The sequence below is a fragment of the Nicotiana tabacum genome, chromosome 23, assembly GCF_000715075.1.
Source record: "Nicotiana tabacum cultivar K326 chromosome 23, ASM71507v2, whole genome shotgun sequence".
Lineage (NCBI taxonomy): Eukaryota > Viridiplantae > Streptophyta > Magnoliopsida > Solanales > Solanaceae > Nicotiana > Nicotiana tabacum.
In genome coordinates, this window is record NC_134102.1 from 99,436,874 (window position 1) to 99,456,467 (window position 19,594).

The 19,594-nt window shown below is 31.8% G+C and overlaps 1 protein-coding gene across 1 annotated transcript; it reads left to right on the forward strand.

Annotated features, from left to right (window-relative positions):
* Window positions 1-7,568: 7,568 nt before the first annotated feature.
* On the forward strand, window positions 7,569-12,203 carry LOC107831597 (calcineurin B-like protein 10). The gene is made up of 9 exons (XM_016659380.2): window positions 7,569-7,722; window positions 7,804-7,987; window positions 8,076-8,158; window positions 8,414-8,473; window positions 9,184-9,292; window positions 9,388-9,440; window positions 10,686-10,766; window positions 10,848-10,960; window positions 11,634-12,203. The coding sequence occupies exons 1-9, from the start codon at window positions 7,699-7,701 to the stop codon at window positions 11,707-11,709; spliced, it is 783 nt and encodes a 260-aa protein (XP_016514866.1). The 5' UTR covers window positions 7,569-7,698; the 3' UTR covers window positions 11,710-12,203.
* The last annotated feature ends 7,391 nt before the right edge of the window (window positions 12,204-19,594 follow it).

Consider the following 19,594-nt stretch of genomic DNA (forward strand, 5'->3'; position numbering starts at 1 on the left):
GCGTGCAGATGTTGGTTGTTGTGCTCGATGGTTACGGGATTTGAAGATGTACATGTGTTCCTGTTGTAGCTGCCTCTTGTTCACGGTAGCCTTAGATTTATAAAAGCTCTGTTTATATATTATTCAAACAGACTATGTAATTATTTTATTTTCGCTTTGTATACTCTATTCTTAGAAGCTCATGATTTGTACTACCAGTTATTGGAGAATGTATAAGATTAAGATCTTTATTCACTTAAATTACTTCAATAATTGTTATTGAAATTGGATAATTGAAAGTTGGGTTAGGTGCCATCACGACTAGTTGAATTTTGGGTCGTGACAAAATGTCTACATTAATTAAATACTATTTTACAATAAGTAATTAGTACTTAAAAAAATACCGGGAGTTGTCATTGGTTTAAATGAATACCAAAAGAAAGATGAATAATTAATGACTACTCACTTAGAATATATTTTATCTTCTAATATTTTATCTCATTTGTATTTTTAACTATTTGACGCTTAATACTATATTATAACCGATTTATATGATGAATTTCGAAAGAAATGACTTGGATTTTTCGCAGATTAGTTAAATCAAAGACTTTTCTGGTTGATTAATTTAAGGAATTAATTATTTATTTTTAATGTTAAAGAGAATAATTTATTTTTGTTTATTCAAATCTTATTATTAGCTCATCCCAAGTTTTAAATATTTAACCGTAATTATAATTTTTATCCAATAAGAATGCTATGTTCAGAATAATAAAAAAACTGCTATGATACATCATTTTTGGATTATTATGTTAGTACAACTATTAGTGTTATTGAATCTTACGAACACTTCTCTTTCTTTTTTGAATCCTTAAAATTAAAATATTTTTTTAGTTAAGCTAGATACTTGAATTTTTAAAAAATTAGAATCGATGAACTTTTGAGATTACTACGTCTATGATCGCTAGATATTTGTTCTTGATCCCAAGTATGATTTAATAACAAAAAATTTAGTTGATATCAAAATTGAAAATATATATTAAAAAAAATTAAATGACTATGTTGTTAGTTAAAAAACAATACTCGTAAACCTTGAAAAAGGACTCCTAAAAACTGGGGGAAAAAGAAAAAAATACGGGCTACTAAACCAAGAAAAGGAAAATTAGGACAACTAAACCTAAACTTTTATAGCAAAAAAAATATTCGTAAACCTAATATAAAAAGAATACTCGTGAAGTGCTTGGAATTCAATACCATATATCTAGATAGAGTTTATATGAAGGACTCCAATTAAATAATATAATTCTCTAGATCAAAGTCGTAAGTATTAGAAAAATTATTCCTAAATATTAGGGAAATAATTAAATGACTATTCAGATAATTTAGGAAAATAAATTAAATTACTATTTTGTGTAACGTGAAAGCTAGTTTTAAAGGGTAAAAAAGATGAACGGCATCTCACTAGGGGTGTTCATGGTTCGGTTTGGATCGGTTTTTCCCTAAAAAGAAACCAGACTAAGTAAGTCGGTTCTTAAAATGTTGGAACCAAACCAAACCAATTAAGTTGGTTTTGTAGGGATTCGATTTTTGTCGGTTTTTCGGTTATTTATCGATTTTTTCTTAAATATGAGATATACACTACCAAACACATATTCCGGCGACTACATTTTCAACGTAACACTATCAAATCAATTGCTCTTTGAGAAATCTATCATTTACCATAATATATTGATGATAATTGAATCAAATAGTTATGAATAGTTTAAGTACTCAATTAAAAATCGATTATTTTTAACATGAAATAATTCTTGTACTTAGCAAAAGCAAACTACCAATCAAACTAAAATATAAAGGCAGAGAATTAGATTATTGTAATAGCAAAGAACTAAACTTAAAATACAAATCATTAATATGTACCATAACATTTTAGAAACTTTATATAAAAATATACATATATATAGGTGTAATAATAAATTTAAATAGCTACTTCTATAATCGGTTAGGTTCGGGTTTTTTTCGGAAATGTTTTGATTAAAACCAAAACCAAACCAAATTTGATCGATTTTTAAAATTCAAAACCAAAATCAAACCAAACCCAAAAAGTATCGGTTTATTTTTGTCGGTTTGGTTCGATTTTTCGGATTTTTATGAACACCCTACATCTCGCTAAGGACCTTCGTGCTTTTAATATAGTATAGGTAGATATATAGATAGATAAAGATATATAGATATAGATAGATAGATTAACAACTTAATTCGTATAAACTTTTTAAAAATTATATAAATATTATATTAAATTTTGTATTTGAGTTATAAAATTTAATCTAAGAAAGTGAAGGTGAATTAATTAATGAATAGCAATTTAATTAATTTGACTCTTAATATTATACATAATTAATCTCTTATTTTTTGATTTTTTTCGTTGTCGATTCTCTTCTCAAGGGCACAAGTTGTGTAACCTATTATGTCAATTTGAAAAATAAATTTTGATAAATTAGTAAAAGAATATCTCATGTTCTTTCTCTTATTACTACTTTTTTAGTGTTCACCAAGTTGTAGCAAATATTAATTTATATTTAAATTCAATAGCTAAATTATTTCTTTAAAAAATAATTCTATATTGGATAAATTATATTATGCTGCAAAATAAAATTATAATTACCGTTAATATATTAAACTTTAGCTGAGCTAGACATTTAAGATTTTAAAGTCTAGTTTACAATATTCCACTTATAACTTTCCTAGAATTGACCTTTTCATTAAAAAAGATAAGACTCCATTTCCTTTTAAATAGAAGTCACGTTGGAGGTAAAGAATGCTCAGGCAATCTAATTTTTCAAAAGGTAAAAGTCTTTTATTTTATTGTGAAATGTAAAAGTTAATCCAAGAGAATAGTAAGTAATTGAGTCGGAATGTTAAAAGAAGTTTATATAAGGGAAATATTTAATTGAAAACTATTTACATAGTTAAATAAGAAAAGAATTAATAAGTAAAATTTTAGTTATTTTAAAGTCCTAAATATTAGGAATTTAATTCAAATGACAATTCTATCTAACATAAAATTTATTTTTAAAGAATAAAAAAAACGAACGATATTTCGTTAAAGACCTTAGTTTAATACTTCTCATGTTTGTGTAATACTGCCCCGTGTATTAAGAAAATGGAAGTTACAAATCACTCTATCTGTGGTCTCGGAGAAATGTGAACCTCTTTTTCAAATTTCAACTCTCATCTCAAAAATTGGACGAGTAAACTAATCATCATTATTTAATATGAGGTGAGATCATTTAATGGAACCATTTTGCTAGCATAAACAAACTAAATTGATCTTTGGTGGAATCTCAAACAACATGGATTACATTAGTTAATGGAGTGGGGGAGACAATAAAGATTTCGGTTTAAACCGAAATCGTACCGAATCAAATTAAGAAATATCGAACCGAAATATTTTAGTACGATATTTGGTGTACATAATTGATAAATCGAATACTGAAATACTCAACCGAAATTCTAAAATACCGAACCGAAATACTGAATGATCATTCTACTTCAAAAAAAAAACCAAATGCCCTATAAATTAATACTCTAATTACGCATTATTAATTCATAAAGCGACCCCATAAGCTCTTCCTTGGACGATGAGATTCTTGAAGCTGACAAAGACAGCAAAACAATAAAATTAATTACATAGATCACAGTACTAATCCCAAATTATATACGGTTGGTCCTAGCATCTCACAACTTGTAACTCACATGACATAAAATAATATTGTTAATATATAGTTAACTTTATATGATTGTCGTTTAGAGTAAAGTTAACTTTTGATATCTATTCAACCAAAGATTTATAGATTTATAGGCTTTGACTGTGAAATATCATTATACATGTGTAGAAATGGGGGAAAAAAAGTATTGGCATTCTTAGATTAGAAAAATGGTATACCTAAACTTCCCTTTTTGGTAATTTTGTATTGTTTAATCTAGTTCCAATTGCAGATAAAAGTAGAAGTTATCTTTTGTCACGTTTACTTTCAGAAATAAGAATTCGCGGGTTTTTCCTTTTCTTCATACGATTTAGTATTTACCATCCACGTTTTCTATTGTTTCGTTTGCCGTAGTACATTTCTGCAAAAACTTATTCTTTCTCTATCGGGAAAATGGCTAGCTTTGCTCCTAAATTATTCGAAATGATATAATTTTGTCCTTTGCTTCATCTTTTACACAAAAGATGCCCTTTTAGCCAAGTAATTCAAAATATTCTTCCTCACTAACGATTGTTCCATCTCAAATTAATTTTACCCCTGAACTATTCGAAATTGGATAATCTTGTTTCTATTTCCTGAGTTGCTCAGTAATCAAATCAGCTAAAACTAATCCTGAGTTCTCTGCGGGATAGATCCTGGACTCAAAAATTAGATTATATTTGCGGCTACGGATATTTTTAGACTAGACTTGTGCATGATCATTTCTACTCTTTATAATAGTTGTTCCTTAGATGAGAACAGTAGATACTATTTTCATTCCATATTATCTATCTTTTGCAGTTTTTTGCTTTGTAGTATATTTAATTCATAGCCTTAATCGTAATAAGATTTATCTAAATTATTATTTATTTCTCCTCAAATGTCTCAGATTAATCGGAACAAAAAGTAGATCCGAGAAAAATAATCTTCTTCTTCTTAATATTAATGGTAAGAGTTTTTTCCAAAAAGCAAAAATCCAACGATTAGCCTTGCATGAACTAGGAAAAGATGGAACTCAACTTCACACTGGTTAGCAAAACCCGTTTTTGAAACATATTCAATTTATCAAAACAATTGATATTTGAAAACTATTAAGTATAAAAAAAAACTTTAACAAAGTGGGTCATAAAGTCACAACCCACAACCAATATTCTATTCCGAGATTAATTTTTATACACTAAACTAATTGTGTAAAAGAATTTTATGATGTCACCTAATACAATAACTATCATAATAAGTGAAATTAATTATTTGAGAAAATGACAGATAACTTGTCAAAACCGATTAATTTTGTTTTTGCACTGGATGTATATATATTAAATATCTATGCTTTTACTTAGAGGCTATTGTAATCTTTTTCAACACATGACATTGTAATCAACAACATCATTTTAACGTCACCCAACCACAAAATAAAGAAAGAAAGTTACACGTAATCAAGAGTTAAAGATAAATTTTGCGTGTCTACGGTCCACACACAACCACTTCAACTTATCTTAGCTTATGTCCCTAATAATTGTTACTTGCTCCGTAATTTTTACTTGTCCATTATTCTAAAAATTTTATTTTTACTTGTCACTTTTAACATATCAAGAGAAAATATATTTTTTTTCCTGTTATGCCCATAGTATTAATTACTCATTTTAAATTATTTTTCAAATCTATTAAAAATATGCATCAATTAATATGAATATCATGGTAAATTATGCACTTCATTTATTATTTTTTGATGAGTGTGCAAAATGCATAGTGGATAAGTAAAAATTAACGGACGAAGTATTTGTTAATTCGCCAAATGATTGACTAATTTAATATTGTATGCTAAGATAAGAGTTTAAATTAGAATAAAAGAGTTTTCAAAAGATAAAAGTGCCACTTGTCACTTATTCTTAAGTTTGAAGCTCTATTACGTTTACATGCTCCTTCCACTTATGTTGTTGAATAACTTAGACGACATAATTTCGTGAAATATATAATAACATTATCATATTTGTCTATTTGTGCGACTCTATGTTGCAAGATATCACCAAAGTCATTCTTATATACTGAGAAATTACAAAGTCATTCTTATATACTGAGAAATTACAACAACAATAACAAACTCAGTTTAATTTTATAAGTGACGTCTCGAAAAGGTAAAGTGTACGCAGACCTTATCCCAACCTTAAAAGGACGATAAGTGCTCAACCTGACAAAGTTAGACTATGTCTTAAACATAAGGGATAATTTTGGCTAAATCTATGTATTACTAATGCAAGTATTAGATATACAACATATTTGGTATTATCCTATGTATAACTAATACACAACAAACCATGGTATTAGTAATACCAAGGCTATTAATGCATACATTAGTAAGGTTAAAGACAAAATTGTCCTTAAAGTCCGTTAAAGCTTAATATGGAGGGTATTTTTGTAAGCAACTAATTTTCCTAAAATAATGCATTTTAATTTTTAATACACCACACCAAACAGTTTATAAGAAACAATTCCTTGCATAACTAATACTTGTATTATTAATCTGTGCATTACTAATACACCTTATTCAACACTATTCTTATACACCCTAACAAACGACCCCTATAAATCCTATTCTCGAAGAGCTTAACTTATACTATGCATTATACTATTAGTATTTATTCATTATAACATATTTACTTGATATATTATAAAGTTATGAAATTAATTTAGCATACTTAAACAGTTCGTTGTTTTAAGTTATGAAATTACGAAGAGAAAAGTAATTGACTGTACAAAAGTTATGAAATTGGAAAATGAGAATAAACAATATAAGACGAGGAGGAAAAAATATAGGGAAAAGGGCCAAATATATCCCTCTACTTTCGGATATTATCTACATTTAACCTTTGTATACTATTCGGCCAAACTTATCCTTACCGTTATATCCGGCCAAATTTACCCCTACCATTAGTAAAATTTTAAAAATTACCCATTAATTTGTTAAGTAATCCAAAATCTCCCAGTTTCCTTTTATTTAAATCACTTGTTGTCTTGTTCTTCTTGCTCCACTTTTCAGAAATTACTATTGATGTGAATGCTAAAGGTACTGAACTATACAAATTATTTATGGGTATTTTAAATTACCAATGCGCCCACTTCTATTCTTGTAATAATGAGTTTGGAATTGGTTTAAAATTTTATTTATTTTTCAATCATATATACACCGTCGAATTCAATGGGTCTATTAATTGTGTATTATATGCAGTTGATTATCATGTATGTACATGTATATTCGAATATATTTTGTTATTGTCTGGTTAGTATAGAGTTCGATCGACTAACTCAAGAAGAGTGCACAATGCGTAGACATTTGATTAAAGCAAAGTTAAATCCGACAATGTAAAGTCTCTAAGAAATTTCAACTTCTATCACTCATACTTGCAAAGTCTTCCTCCCTTTGGAGCAACGAATTCATTAAAGTTGGGATGTTGTAAATATTTTTAAAATTTATACAAGTTATCTAATTTAGATTCTTCAATTTCCTATACTTTATTTACTAACCGTTATATTATTTTGATATTTCTTTCTCTTATTTTTTGTTCCAATTAAGAAAGCAAGTAAATGTCAATTATTTCGAAAATAATAAATGAATAAGAATAAGTGACTTAATTAAAATAATTTGGGAGATTTTAGGACACCTAACAGACTAAAAGGTAATTTTTAAAAGTTTGTTGATAATAAGAATAAATTTGGCCGAATAGTATAACGATTGAAATAAATTTAGGCGGATAGTATAATAGAGGTTAAATATAAACAATATTCGAAAGTAAAAGAAGCATTTTGGCCCTTTTTCCAAAATTATAAATAGACATCGTGTTCAATCCTTTCAAGACAATCTTCCGCATACCACATAAAAACACACACCTTTTTCTCTCTCCTCTCTGTCTTCTCTCTCTCATTGGTAATCTGGACCAGCTGGTACGAGGAAGCAATTAAGGGAGAAATGTGATAAAAATCAATGGATTCAACCCGCGATTCTCTGGTAATTCAACAAACTCAATCTTCCCTTTTTGTTTTATATATAAATTTCTGGGTATTTATTGATCTGTTATGATTTCTTCAGAGTTCGAGTTCATTAACAATCTCAGAGAAAATATGTGCTGCATTTTTCCCAATAATAGCACTCATTGAAGCTCTAATCTACGCTGCTTCTGGTTGCTTGGAATGTCAGCATTTGTACCGTCCCAACAAGAAGAAGTTGGGTTATGATTATACGGACCTTGCTCGTCTTGCCACCGAATCTCGATGTATTTCATATTCCCCTTTTCCTTTTTCTTTTCTTCTTTTTGCTGAAAATTTGATTTTTTGTTATCATTGTGAAATTTGATTTTGCAGTTAATGTAAATGAAGTGGAAGCACTATACGAGTTGTTTAAAAAGTTGAGTTGTTCTATCATTGATGATGGTTTGATACATAAGGTGAGTGTGTTTCCTTTTTTCCTTTGCTTTTGTTGTTATTACTCCTTTATTACTTGATTTGAGACCTCCTTTATCTCAATTGATAGTTTGGGATAACAATGTTCTTTATTCCTTCTTTAAATATCAGTTCTGCTAAGTTTTTAGGTCTTTGAGTGGCCTTTCCCCTTTCCTTTTTTACTTTTTTTTTCTAACTGAAGTATATGCAGAAGTTTGAAAATATCGTTATGTTGTTTTAATCTTTTGCTTTCTTTTCAGGAAGAGCTTCAGCTAGCATTATTTCAAACTCCATATGGTGAGAATCTCTTTTTGGACCGGGTAAATGCTCTAAAACTTCTGTTCCTACTTCATCTCATGTTCTCTCTTGGAAAATCTCTCTCCTTTACCATAATAATAATGATAATGCAAGCACATTATATGTGGCTAATGTTAGAATTGAATTTCCTAAAAATACCACTTTAGGTGCACTTTGATGCTTCAGCTGAAAAAGACAGGTTACTGTTGTTGTTACAAACTGGCTATCTGCGGTCATGGATCAGTAAATCTGGATGCATCGGATTGATTATACTTTTCCTGACCACAAGCTGATGCCAAATAAACTGATAACTTGATGTTTGTAGTGTATTTTATTCACTCTGTAAATTTCAGTCGAACTCATTTGCATTCCTCATTATGTTGAACAGGTATCATTGTATGATTCTGCAGACAAACCCTAAACCTAGTGCTACATAAGACAATCATTCCGACCTTTTAGCAACCTTATTTGTTCCATCTGAATTTTGTCTTTACTCTAAATAAGTCAAGCAACTGTGTGTTAATTTTTGTGGTTCTTTAAGTGTAGTATCTTGTTCAAACTATATTGAGGACCCGCTCCTTTCTAGCGGTTGACATACAAATTGGAGAGAGCTTAAAAGTGAAGAAAGGGTTATAAGAAATCTGCCTTGCATCAACTTTGGCTGACCTTATTTCTTTATCAAGAAATGGTCTCTAGTTTCATGTTAATGAGCTTTCCAGTTCCTTTTCTGCAGGTTTTTGATCTTTTTGATGAAAAGCAGAATGGAGTCATTGGGTTTGAGGAATTTATCCATGCACTTAATATCTTCCATCCCTATGCTCCAATAGAAGACAAAATAGACTGTAAGGGGTGCAAGGCGTTCTCTTAGTTAATAGTAACTCAAGTCATCTGATGCTTGTAACTCATTGTAATCACTTTTTTTTTGGTTCTCTTGCAGTTGCCTTTAGGTTGTATGATTTACGACAAACTGGGTTCATTGAGCGAGAAGAAGTGAGTAAACAAGTTTGAAATTCTTTTTTAATTTACTCCAAAAATGTGATAGTACCAGATGCTTTTAAAATAACTACCTTCGAATTAAGTCTCGCAATAACTGATAACCTGCACTCTTTAGTGTTTAAGTTCTATTCAGAAATGCTGGGAATGTTTGGAATATAGATTTTTCTTCCATAATTGCACGCTATAAACTATATATGACTTCAACTAGTTGCCACCGATGTGAACCTTTAACTTATTAAAAGAAGAAATAAGTTGCCACCAATGTGAACCTAGAAAGTTGATTGGTTCTGAAACTGAAGCTAGAATATAGATCTGATGATGTCTCAAAAATTATTCTGGATGAAAAATGATTGATTTGTAAAGTCAGATGGGAATGTGATTGCAAGTGATTATTCATAACCTCAGACTAGATTATACATCTGAAAATATCAAACTATGGTTTTTTTCCCTTTAAGTGGGACAGAAGAGGGAGACCACACAAGGGTTCATATAGGATATTTACCATAAGTCAATTACTTCAACTTATTAAAAGCTGTTATAGCTGATATATGAGAAGTACAAGTGTCGAAGTTGATAATATTTTGCCAGCAGTTAAGATGCTATGAGGACCAATTCTTGATAGCATTATATATTTAGAAAGTGCGTTGAACTTGCAAGCTTTCCTACACCTGCACCATCTGATGTGATCAATTCCATACCTGATAAATACTGATCCTAGACTTGATCAGAAGTCATCATTTATCCTTCTATTAAGCAAGAATGCCATCCTTTTTTCTTCAGTTGTTGAGTCAGTGCATTTGAAATAAAGACACTCAGTTTCATGCAGTACTAGTTAATATAAAGTACATATATGAATCATTGTTGTAGCTACTGAAAGTTTGTGCACATGTTGATGCAATAAAGGTTGCAATCCATAGATAGCGTTTGAGTTTACGGTAACTGAAATTGGGAATGTTTAGTCTAGGTTGTGAGTCCTTGGGTGGGGGAGAGAGAAGAGGCAGCTTCCAGAAAAGCGTGACCAATCTTTCGTTGAAATCCATATGCATGCAACAACAACAACAACAACCCAGTATAATCCCACAAGTGGGGTTTGGAGAACTCCCTATGTATGCTTTCAATTATTTTAACTTTCAGCAGAATCTCCTTGCAGGTTCTGTATATTAAAGTTCACATCTAATTTAATTCTATAGTTCTATGTACTTTTATCAAAAGAATTGATCGGAAAGTTTCCTCATTTAGGTTAAGCAAATGGTAATTGCTATTTTGATGGAATCTGAAATGAAACTATCTGATGAACTGGTAGAGGAAATTATTGATAAGGTATGCTTTCGTCAAGGTGAATCTTTTCTCTGAACCTATGTCTGCAAAATCATAATATTTATGTCTCCATGTTTCTGACAGACATTTGCTGATGCTGATTCCGATGGGGATGGTAAGATTGATAAGAAGGACTGGCAAGACTTCGCTATTAGACACCCCTCATTGCTGAAGAACATGACCCTTCCCTATTTGAAGTATGTTTACTGTTCTTCTCTATCGTGGCGTCTGTGCTTTTATTATTGTTGATTCAATCTCCATGCAAACCACCGGATATTAGGTCTGAATTTGAGATCTTTACTAGTCTTGCTGTCTTTCTTTCTTCTCTCTTCGGTTTCTCTTTCACCATACTTGTTGTGCTAAGTAGGAAGGGAGGGGGGAAATAAAATGAAGGAGAAACTAAACCCCCAATGACCACTCAAAAAGAAAAAAAAAACATTCTCATTTGGTTCGGAAGAGAATAATTGAAGGTCAATAGGGAAAAAAGATTCTGGCGTTTCTATCCCCAAATAAAAGAAGGAAGCTTGTGGTACCTACTCATTATCTCCTGAGCAGTCAAAAATTTCTGGACACAAGATATGAACATCCTTTATCTTTTGTATTCCTTTTCCTTTGTCTTTTGCCTTTGAACTCTATTCTGTTTGGTGGGTCATCTGATCGGTCAAATTCTCTCCTCTCACAGGAGGCCTTATTTTGTGGCCAAAATAAAATTGGCGTTGTTTTGCTTCATCTCTTTGGTAATAAATCAGAGAAGTAAAAATTTTTCCGTGTTCTCTTCCTACACGTTAATGCGCTTTCGTGAAAACCCTTGCATTTCCCAGTCAGAAGGAAACCTTCGCAAATATTGATTTCTTGTGCTTCATTTTACAGGGACATCACTACTGCATTCCCAAGTTTTGTTTTTCATACACAGGTTGAGGACTCGGAGAAAAGCCATTTGTTGTGACAAGTGGTGTACTAGATCATAGCGTTGCGATGTGATTGGAGCTGGGAATTCCTTTAATCTGGGTAAATACTTCAGTCATTGCAAGAAATGTCCTCCATTATAGCAGGGGACATGCTGATCATCAAGTCTAAAGCAGCAGCCAGCGGCTTTTCTTCTGGTGAAATGGCCTAAGCTGCCATCGGCATCTCATTTATTTTCACAATCAATCTGTAAAATTTCTTGTATATGATGGTGTTTAAGAGTATTGATTAGTGAATCTTCAAATGTATTCCCCCCCAAACCTATGCAATCTAGTTAGAATATGCTGTGTACTTACCCCCACCCCACCCCACCACCAAAAGAAGAGAAAAAAAAACAATTTCCATGTATATATATTTTTGCCATTATTGTTTCTTTTGGTTATGAAATGCTGGTCTGTTCTTATTCTACACCACTGCTGTGTAGGAGATCTTGCTATTTTTCAATCAATTAGAAAGTATGTTCTTTAGTGTCAAGTGGCTGTTTCTTTATAGTCTTCACATGCTTACAGTTCAGAATCCTTCCTTTTCATGAATTGCCAGTTAGATGGCTTCTACGTGTGGTACAGTAATCTGACTGTCTGAGTCAGAACGTTCTATTCTTTTTAGAGTATTTATCTTTGACATGATCATTTGGTTGAGTTTTTTTAATGCCATTAGCTAAATGTACAATGAATGTAAATAAACTTTTAAAGAGTCACTGGTTCACAGACAAGATAAGATGGGAACATATAGCACAACATATTATAATAAGCATTAAGGGATTTTGTAATTCAGATCGAGTTAAAGATGTCAATCAGTATATGCCACCGAAAGCGTTTTCTGTAAATGTAATAAAACAAAATTAACAGGTACACTTGATTTTTAATATGTAAGAAAGACTTTTAAACAAAAATAAATTGTAAAATTCAGAACAATTAAAATATTAAGAGAGAATAGTAAAATAATTATATGAGAAAAATGTTATGAACTCTTTCATGACCCATATTGGTGAAATTTCAGTTTTCAACTTTTGTGTCTGAACTAATTATGGATCAACTAATGGCTACACTTATTAAAATTCTCTTTGCTTTTGCTAAAAGAAAAACAAAATCATGTTGTTAAAATATTCTGACTTCACTGGAGTTTTTTTGGCTCAGAAATAGATATTTAGAGACACATCCTTGCCTTCCCAGGAAGAAAGGTATGGGGTCTCCCTTACTTAAGCTCCGTTGTTTAATTCTTCTGGGAATTTTCGTCATTCATTTGATAATATTGACTTTGTACTTACTCTATCTAGTCAAATACATGGAACACCTTTGAAAACTTGTTGAACAGTATTATTCTATAATGGTGGTGTCCGGCCAACTTGCAGTTGCTGAAGCCCTCGGCAGGCAAAAGAGAACCAGACGAACTGAAGATCTTAATAGCCAGAGGAAAAGAAAGCAAAAGCGATTCCCGTTGCGGGCAAAATGGGAGTTGTCTAAATCGTGAAACGGGATTGTGGGAGAGCAATACAAGCGTCGTGCAACTAGGCGAAGCGGTCTGAATGCTGCACCCTAGATAGCGAAAGTCCAATAACCGCACCTCTATTAATCTACTAGATATCTGCTATCTCCCATGAGCATAGGTATTGAACAACTCTACCTACGAAGACTTGAGCAGATGAAAAGAAATCACCTAATATTTTTGTCTCTGCTAGAATTTGTACTGTCGTCTCTTATGATTTTCACTCACTTCATTGACTGCTAGACTAAAGTGTTGCTTGAATATAGTGTTATTCACAAGAATATTCTATGGTTCATATAAATGGATGGTTATGGCACTAATATTATGTGTCTTGTCTTTTTTTAAAAGATTTTAGACAGCAGGGTTCAAACCTTGTGATGTCAACAGATAGATTTCAATATGGTGGCCTTTAGGCAATGGAAGGCTACAAAATGTGGAGCATGATGAAGTTCATGAAAGGCACTGGTAAAAGCTCAGTATTAAGGGTAATTCGATAAGAAAGGAAAACAATTATCCAGAATATTAACTTATCATTTTGGAGGTTTCTTGTTTTATAAGGGCTCTGTCACGTCCCAAACTACCCCTAGACGTGACTGGCACTCAACGAACACCGCCCGCCTTTACTCTTGACCTTTTATATAATCATTGAGAGAAATACGAACAAGTTCAAACGTATTTAAAATTATTAAATACGAAATTATTATCCAACTAAAACCATAATCTATAAGCTAAATACCTACACGGTCCCTTAAACTTGGTCTCAATTTCTATTTAGACACTTTAACTAAGAGCAGTACCTATTAAACACTCCAACACAAGCAAAAGTATATCTTCTTTTTCTTTTTTATTTGTTTTAAAATATTTCTTTTTCTCCACATATACAACAACCACCAACATTCACCGTGTAACCACCAGACTACCACCACTCTTCATCCATTACCGCCACCATTCACCATCATTCCCCAAAGATCGATCAGCCGCAAATATGTGACATCCTATTAAAAAAAATACACCATCTTCTTCCTCACCACATTCTACCACCACTCACCATTGTTCAAAGATAAAAGATTTTAAAGTTCGAATGCTAGAATTTGAGAATCTGAGACTCTTCAAAATTAACCTGCTTTATACCAGAAATCAGAGGCAAAACCACCACAATATTAAAGAAAATAGAGAGAAACCCAGCAACAAAAACCCACAATTTCACTTACTCAGAAATCAAAATGGATTCTTTATATCAAAATCAAGCAATTTCAAAAGTGAAGAGACATAATTTCGTGAATCACAACATACCCCACGAAATTGAAAAAAAAAAACTTGGAAGCTCGAAAATAATACTGGCCGGCGAAGTCAAGCCAATCATTATTCCTCCAATAAGATCGATCAACTGGAATTGAAAAAAAAAAATAGATTTATCTTCCAATATTTTCTCGTTTTCTCCTTAAAGAAAAAACAATCAAATGTTATCGACTTGCGGTAGTCTCACAACGATGGATATAGCAGGTTGTGGATTTTCTTGTTATTTTTGTTGGCCATAAAATTGGGTAGACATTTAAGATGGAATGCAGAAGAAATGGAGGACTTTAGAAATTGGGGGAATAATAAGTAAAGTAGAATCTTAACATATGGTACTTTTATTGGGTGATGAAAGGTGGAGAGAGATAAGGAAAGTAGATGGGGTGAGGGGATGTTGCTTGGGAGGAAAAATAATCTTTGTCTGTTTTTAGTTTTTAGCGTTTTCTTTTGCTGACATGTCATTTTCTTATTGGTCTTATTAGCATGGTCAATAGCAAGTAGCATCCACGCACTTATGTATGTTTAGAGTTGTCAAATATGTGTTTAATATGCACATATGGGATGAAATTAAAGTGTTTACTGGCCTAGTTAAAATGCCTAAATGGAAATTGAAGTCAAGTTTAAGGGTCCGTCTACGTATTTGGCCTAATCTATTTATAAAATCTAGTGAACACTCAAATAATAAATCTCTAACTCAAATTCCATACTAAGACCGTTGAGCATCTAATAGAGTGATAGAAGTTTAAGTGACAGGCATGCAAACTCGAAAGAAATAATAGATATAAGATAGGTAGAGCTGAAACAACAGCCTCCACGAATAATGCGGCGGCTCACCTCACCAATAGAATCCACTCAACGAACGCCTTACTCACTAGCCTCGTCCTCAGCAACAATATCTGTATGGACATGTAGGTAATGAGTGAGTTATACATAAATATAACCGAGTAAGATCCTCGACCCTCCACTCTGAATACCTCTGGAACAAGTGTTAGAAAATACAAACACACAACGAGCACAGAAATAATATGCACAGAAATCCTTCACCATATAATTACTCTATAAGGTCCAAACAATTATTCAACAACAATACTATATATATCTCAACACAATCTACACTAAGGACTTGTCATTAACGGCAGTGCAGGAAATTAACCAAACACCCTAACGAGTCCACGACAGAATACACAATGCCCCAAATCTACCACGGCGGCATACACAGTGCCCCAAACATATTACGGTGGCATACACAATGCCCCAAAAATATCACGGCGATGAAGAAATAATTTCTAACGCCCAACGCCATAGCGCGAGGCTACGCCACATCACACCATACCACAAAGTACTTATTAAATAATTTCAGCTTTTTACAAAATAATATATATTTGCGGCTGGTCAAAGACCACCGATTCTGCCAAGCGCATGCTCGTCCCAACACATGGATCAGACAGACAAAATATACTTTCAAAATGAATTTTGGAAAAGCAAGTATCAAAGCTTAAAGTCTCACTTACCTCGTCAACGACAAGTTTCCCAACCTTGCGACTTCTAGAACACCAACCAAACAACTTTCAATGGCCTCAATCTATCCAAAATATTAATTAACAATGTCAATTATACTAGACGGACCAATTTCTTATATTAGAGTACAATTTGTTACTCGGCATGTGACCTATTAACTAGTCGACTAATCTTTTAGTTACACAGATATTCAAAAACACATTAAAGCTCATTCGGACTTTTATTCCTAAGTAGAATATGATAGTATCGGTTTCATAAACACATGTGAATCTGTCCATGAAGAATGAAGTGTAAGTCTATATTTCATGAATATATAAATACAATTAATCCAACGTTGGATGAAATTTTCTGGAACAGATTCCTATGCCAAGTATTCCGATTCCATAATACCAATCCTAAAGAGCTTTGTTCTTATTAAATAGTAAGGTTCCATTATAAGATTCTATGTATTTTCCCAAAGTTTTCTAGGTACGTATCTGCCATGGCCACTATGTATTCAAAATAATTCTTGTCATCATTACAAATAACTTTAACTACCCTTAGTTTAATTCTAGGAATATGAAGTTAATGTTATACCTGGATAGCAATTTGAGTTGCAAAAGCAGTCGACTCTCCTAGTTCTCGGTTTCGACAATGCTACTGCACCAAGAGACAAATTGTAACCTTTTCTTCCAAATTATGTGTGCGGCCGATTAGTGTATCTATAGATATTTAAAAACTGACTAAATTAATTGAATCGATCTATATGTTTCTTTTAATAAAATCGTAGATTTTTATATATATTTATAACCGTACCGATAATTAGAATAGATTTTTTATTTTATGAAAATAAACCGAAAAAAATATCGAACTGTACCGAATAAATTTACATGTGAAAAATATATTTATATATTGAGTTTAAAAATAATAAAGCATTAAATATTCCTTGGGTCTTGGAATTATGAAAACAGTTACAAGCTAACAAGTAATTAAACTCAAAATACTAATTCTCAAACCTATTATGCTACTCCTATTGAAACTAATTATTTTCAGCATATTAGCGATTATGAGTAGCAAACTACAATGTAATATGTTTCTTTTCGTATGATTTAAATTTATCTTTTTGAATATTTAATTTTCTATAGACTTTATTCTTGAGTCCTAGTCCCAACTTGGTTAATATCTTTCCACTCGTGTGATTTAAATTTACTTTGTATTAATTTGCTTTAGTTTCTTTTACGTTGTTGTATAATATTGATGGATCTATACTCTAACCATCTTTCATGCTTTCTTAGTTCATCATCCTTTAAAATATACAAAATGTCTAGAGAGTTTTGCTAAGTCCTATAAAAGTACGTATGTTACTCCATTCTACTTCTACTAGTGCCTTTTACATGATATTTAAGAAAAATACCGAAAATTAACCGAACCGTAACGATACCAAAGAGAAACCGATATGATTGGGACAGTTTCGAAAAGTCTAATTTTGGTTATACATAATAAAATAACCAAAAAAATTGATATAGTATAAAATTTATAAAATAACCGGCCGAACCAAACCATCGACACCCCTACCGCCGACTAATCCCTTATGTATATGCATTAGTTAATCACCTTACCCTCTAACTTAAGTCTTTGTACGTGGGCCAGCACGGAAATAATGTGGGCCTAGCACATTCTTTTTATCATTATTTATTATTCTAATTATTTTTATTACCCAACTAAATGTGTAATATTAGGCTCACTAATTATTTAATTAATCTCAATCTCACAAATAATAAGTATATTGTTATGAAATAAAAGCAATTTAGTAAAACATGAACAAGAAATGGAGATAGAGAGAAGGAAGAAATTTTATTTTTTCTTCAATTGTGTGTTTTTTCCATCTATTATAAGGCTTTAATATAGGCATGAAAAGTAAAAAATATGTCATTAAACATTTGAGATCATGTGGAGATTATGGAGTTACAATCATAACTCCATAAATATTATAGTAGTAAAAGTTATTGAGATAATGGAGAAGAGTAGTGAGCATTACTCCTTTGGTGGTTATGGACATCCACCATAATTCAAGATTTTATAACACTCCCCCTTGGATGTCCATAGATAATATGCCTCGTTAAAACCTTACTAAGAAAAAACCCCGTAGAAAAAAAATTTAGTGAAGGAAAAAGAGTACACATATCTGTAATACGTTTTATTTGTTGTCTCGTTAAAAACCTTACCAGGAAAACCTAGTGGGACAAAACCTAGGCTAAGGGGAAAAGAGTACAACGCGTATATTACTCCCCCTCATGAAAACATCACTTAATATCTCGAAGACGACGCATTCTAATCTTCTGTCTCAACTTCTCAAATGTTCAAGTTGATAATGCCTTAGTGAACAGATCAACCAAATTTTCCCATGAACGAATCTGTTGAACATTAATTTCACTATTTTGTTGAAGATCATGCGTGAAAAAGAACTTTGGTGAAATGTGTTTTGTTCTGTCTCCTTTGATTTATCCTCATTTTAGTTGAGCAATGCAAGCAACATTTGTCTTCATATAGTGTAGTTGGATTATCTTTTTTCATAAGAAAACCACATATTTCCTGAATATGCTGAGTCATTGATCGCAACCAAACATATTCCATACTAGCTTCATGAATAGCTATTATCTCAGCATGATTTAAAGCTGTGACAACTATTGTTTGTTTCATTGAACGCCATGATATAGTTGTACCTCCATATGTAAACAAATAACCTGTTTGATATAGGGCTTTATCTGGATCAGACGAAATCCGCATCGGCATAGCCAATCATTTCTAACTTGAACTCATTAGAATAAAACAATCCTATATCTAGAGTTCCCCGAAGATATCTAAATGTATGCTTAACACCATTCCAATGTCTTCTTGTTGGGGAGGAGCTGAATCTTGCTAATAAGCTTACTGCAAAAGCAATATCTGGTCGGGTATTATTGGCAAGATACATCAATGCCCCAATTGCACTAAGATATAGAGTTTCATCACCAACGAGCTCTTGATCATTTTCTTGAGGCCGAAATGGATCTTTATTTATGTCAAGCGATCTCACAACCATTGGGGGTACTAAATAGATGTGCATTATCCATATAAAATCACTTTAAAACCTTTTCAGTGTATGTTGATTGATGGGGGAAAAAATCCATTTGTTACATGTTCAATTTGTAGGCCAATTGCCACACATCTATTGTGTATTGAGGTACTTGTTTTATCAATTGTTAATATCTTGGCATGACTTGAACCAATAATTGACAGTCTTGTGAAAGTATAATATGGCAGTGCCCTCATATATAAATAGATTGTTTGAAGAATGAACTTCAGAAAATACCTGCATTTGCATAACCAACAAAACCTTGACAATATTTTTTAGAATAAACAAATCTATATCAATGATTCCTAATATTCCAATATCTTCATATATGAATAAAATTGTATCTCACTAGCATATTGTATACTCATGGTCCTAGCAAGATACATTAGTATACCAATTACAATAGATACAAAAACAAATTATGTACGTCACGACTGCTCTAATCCACATAAGAATTTGTTGAAGCTTTATT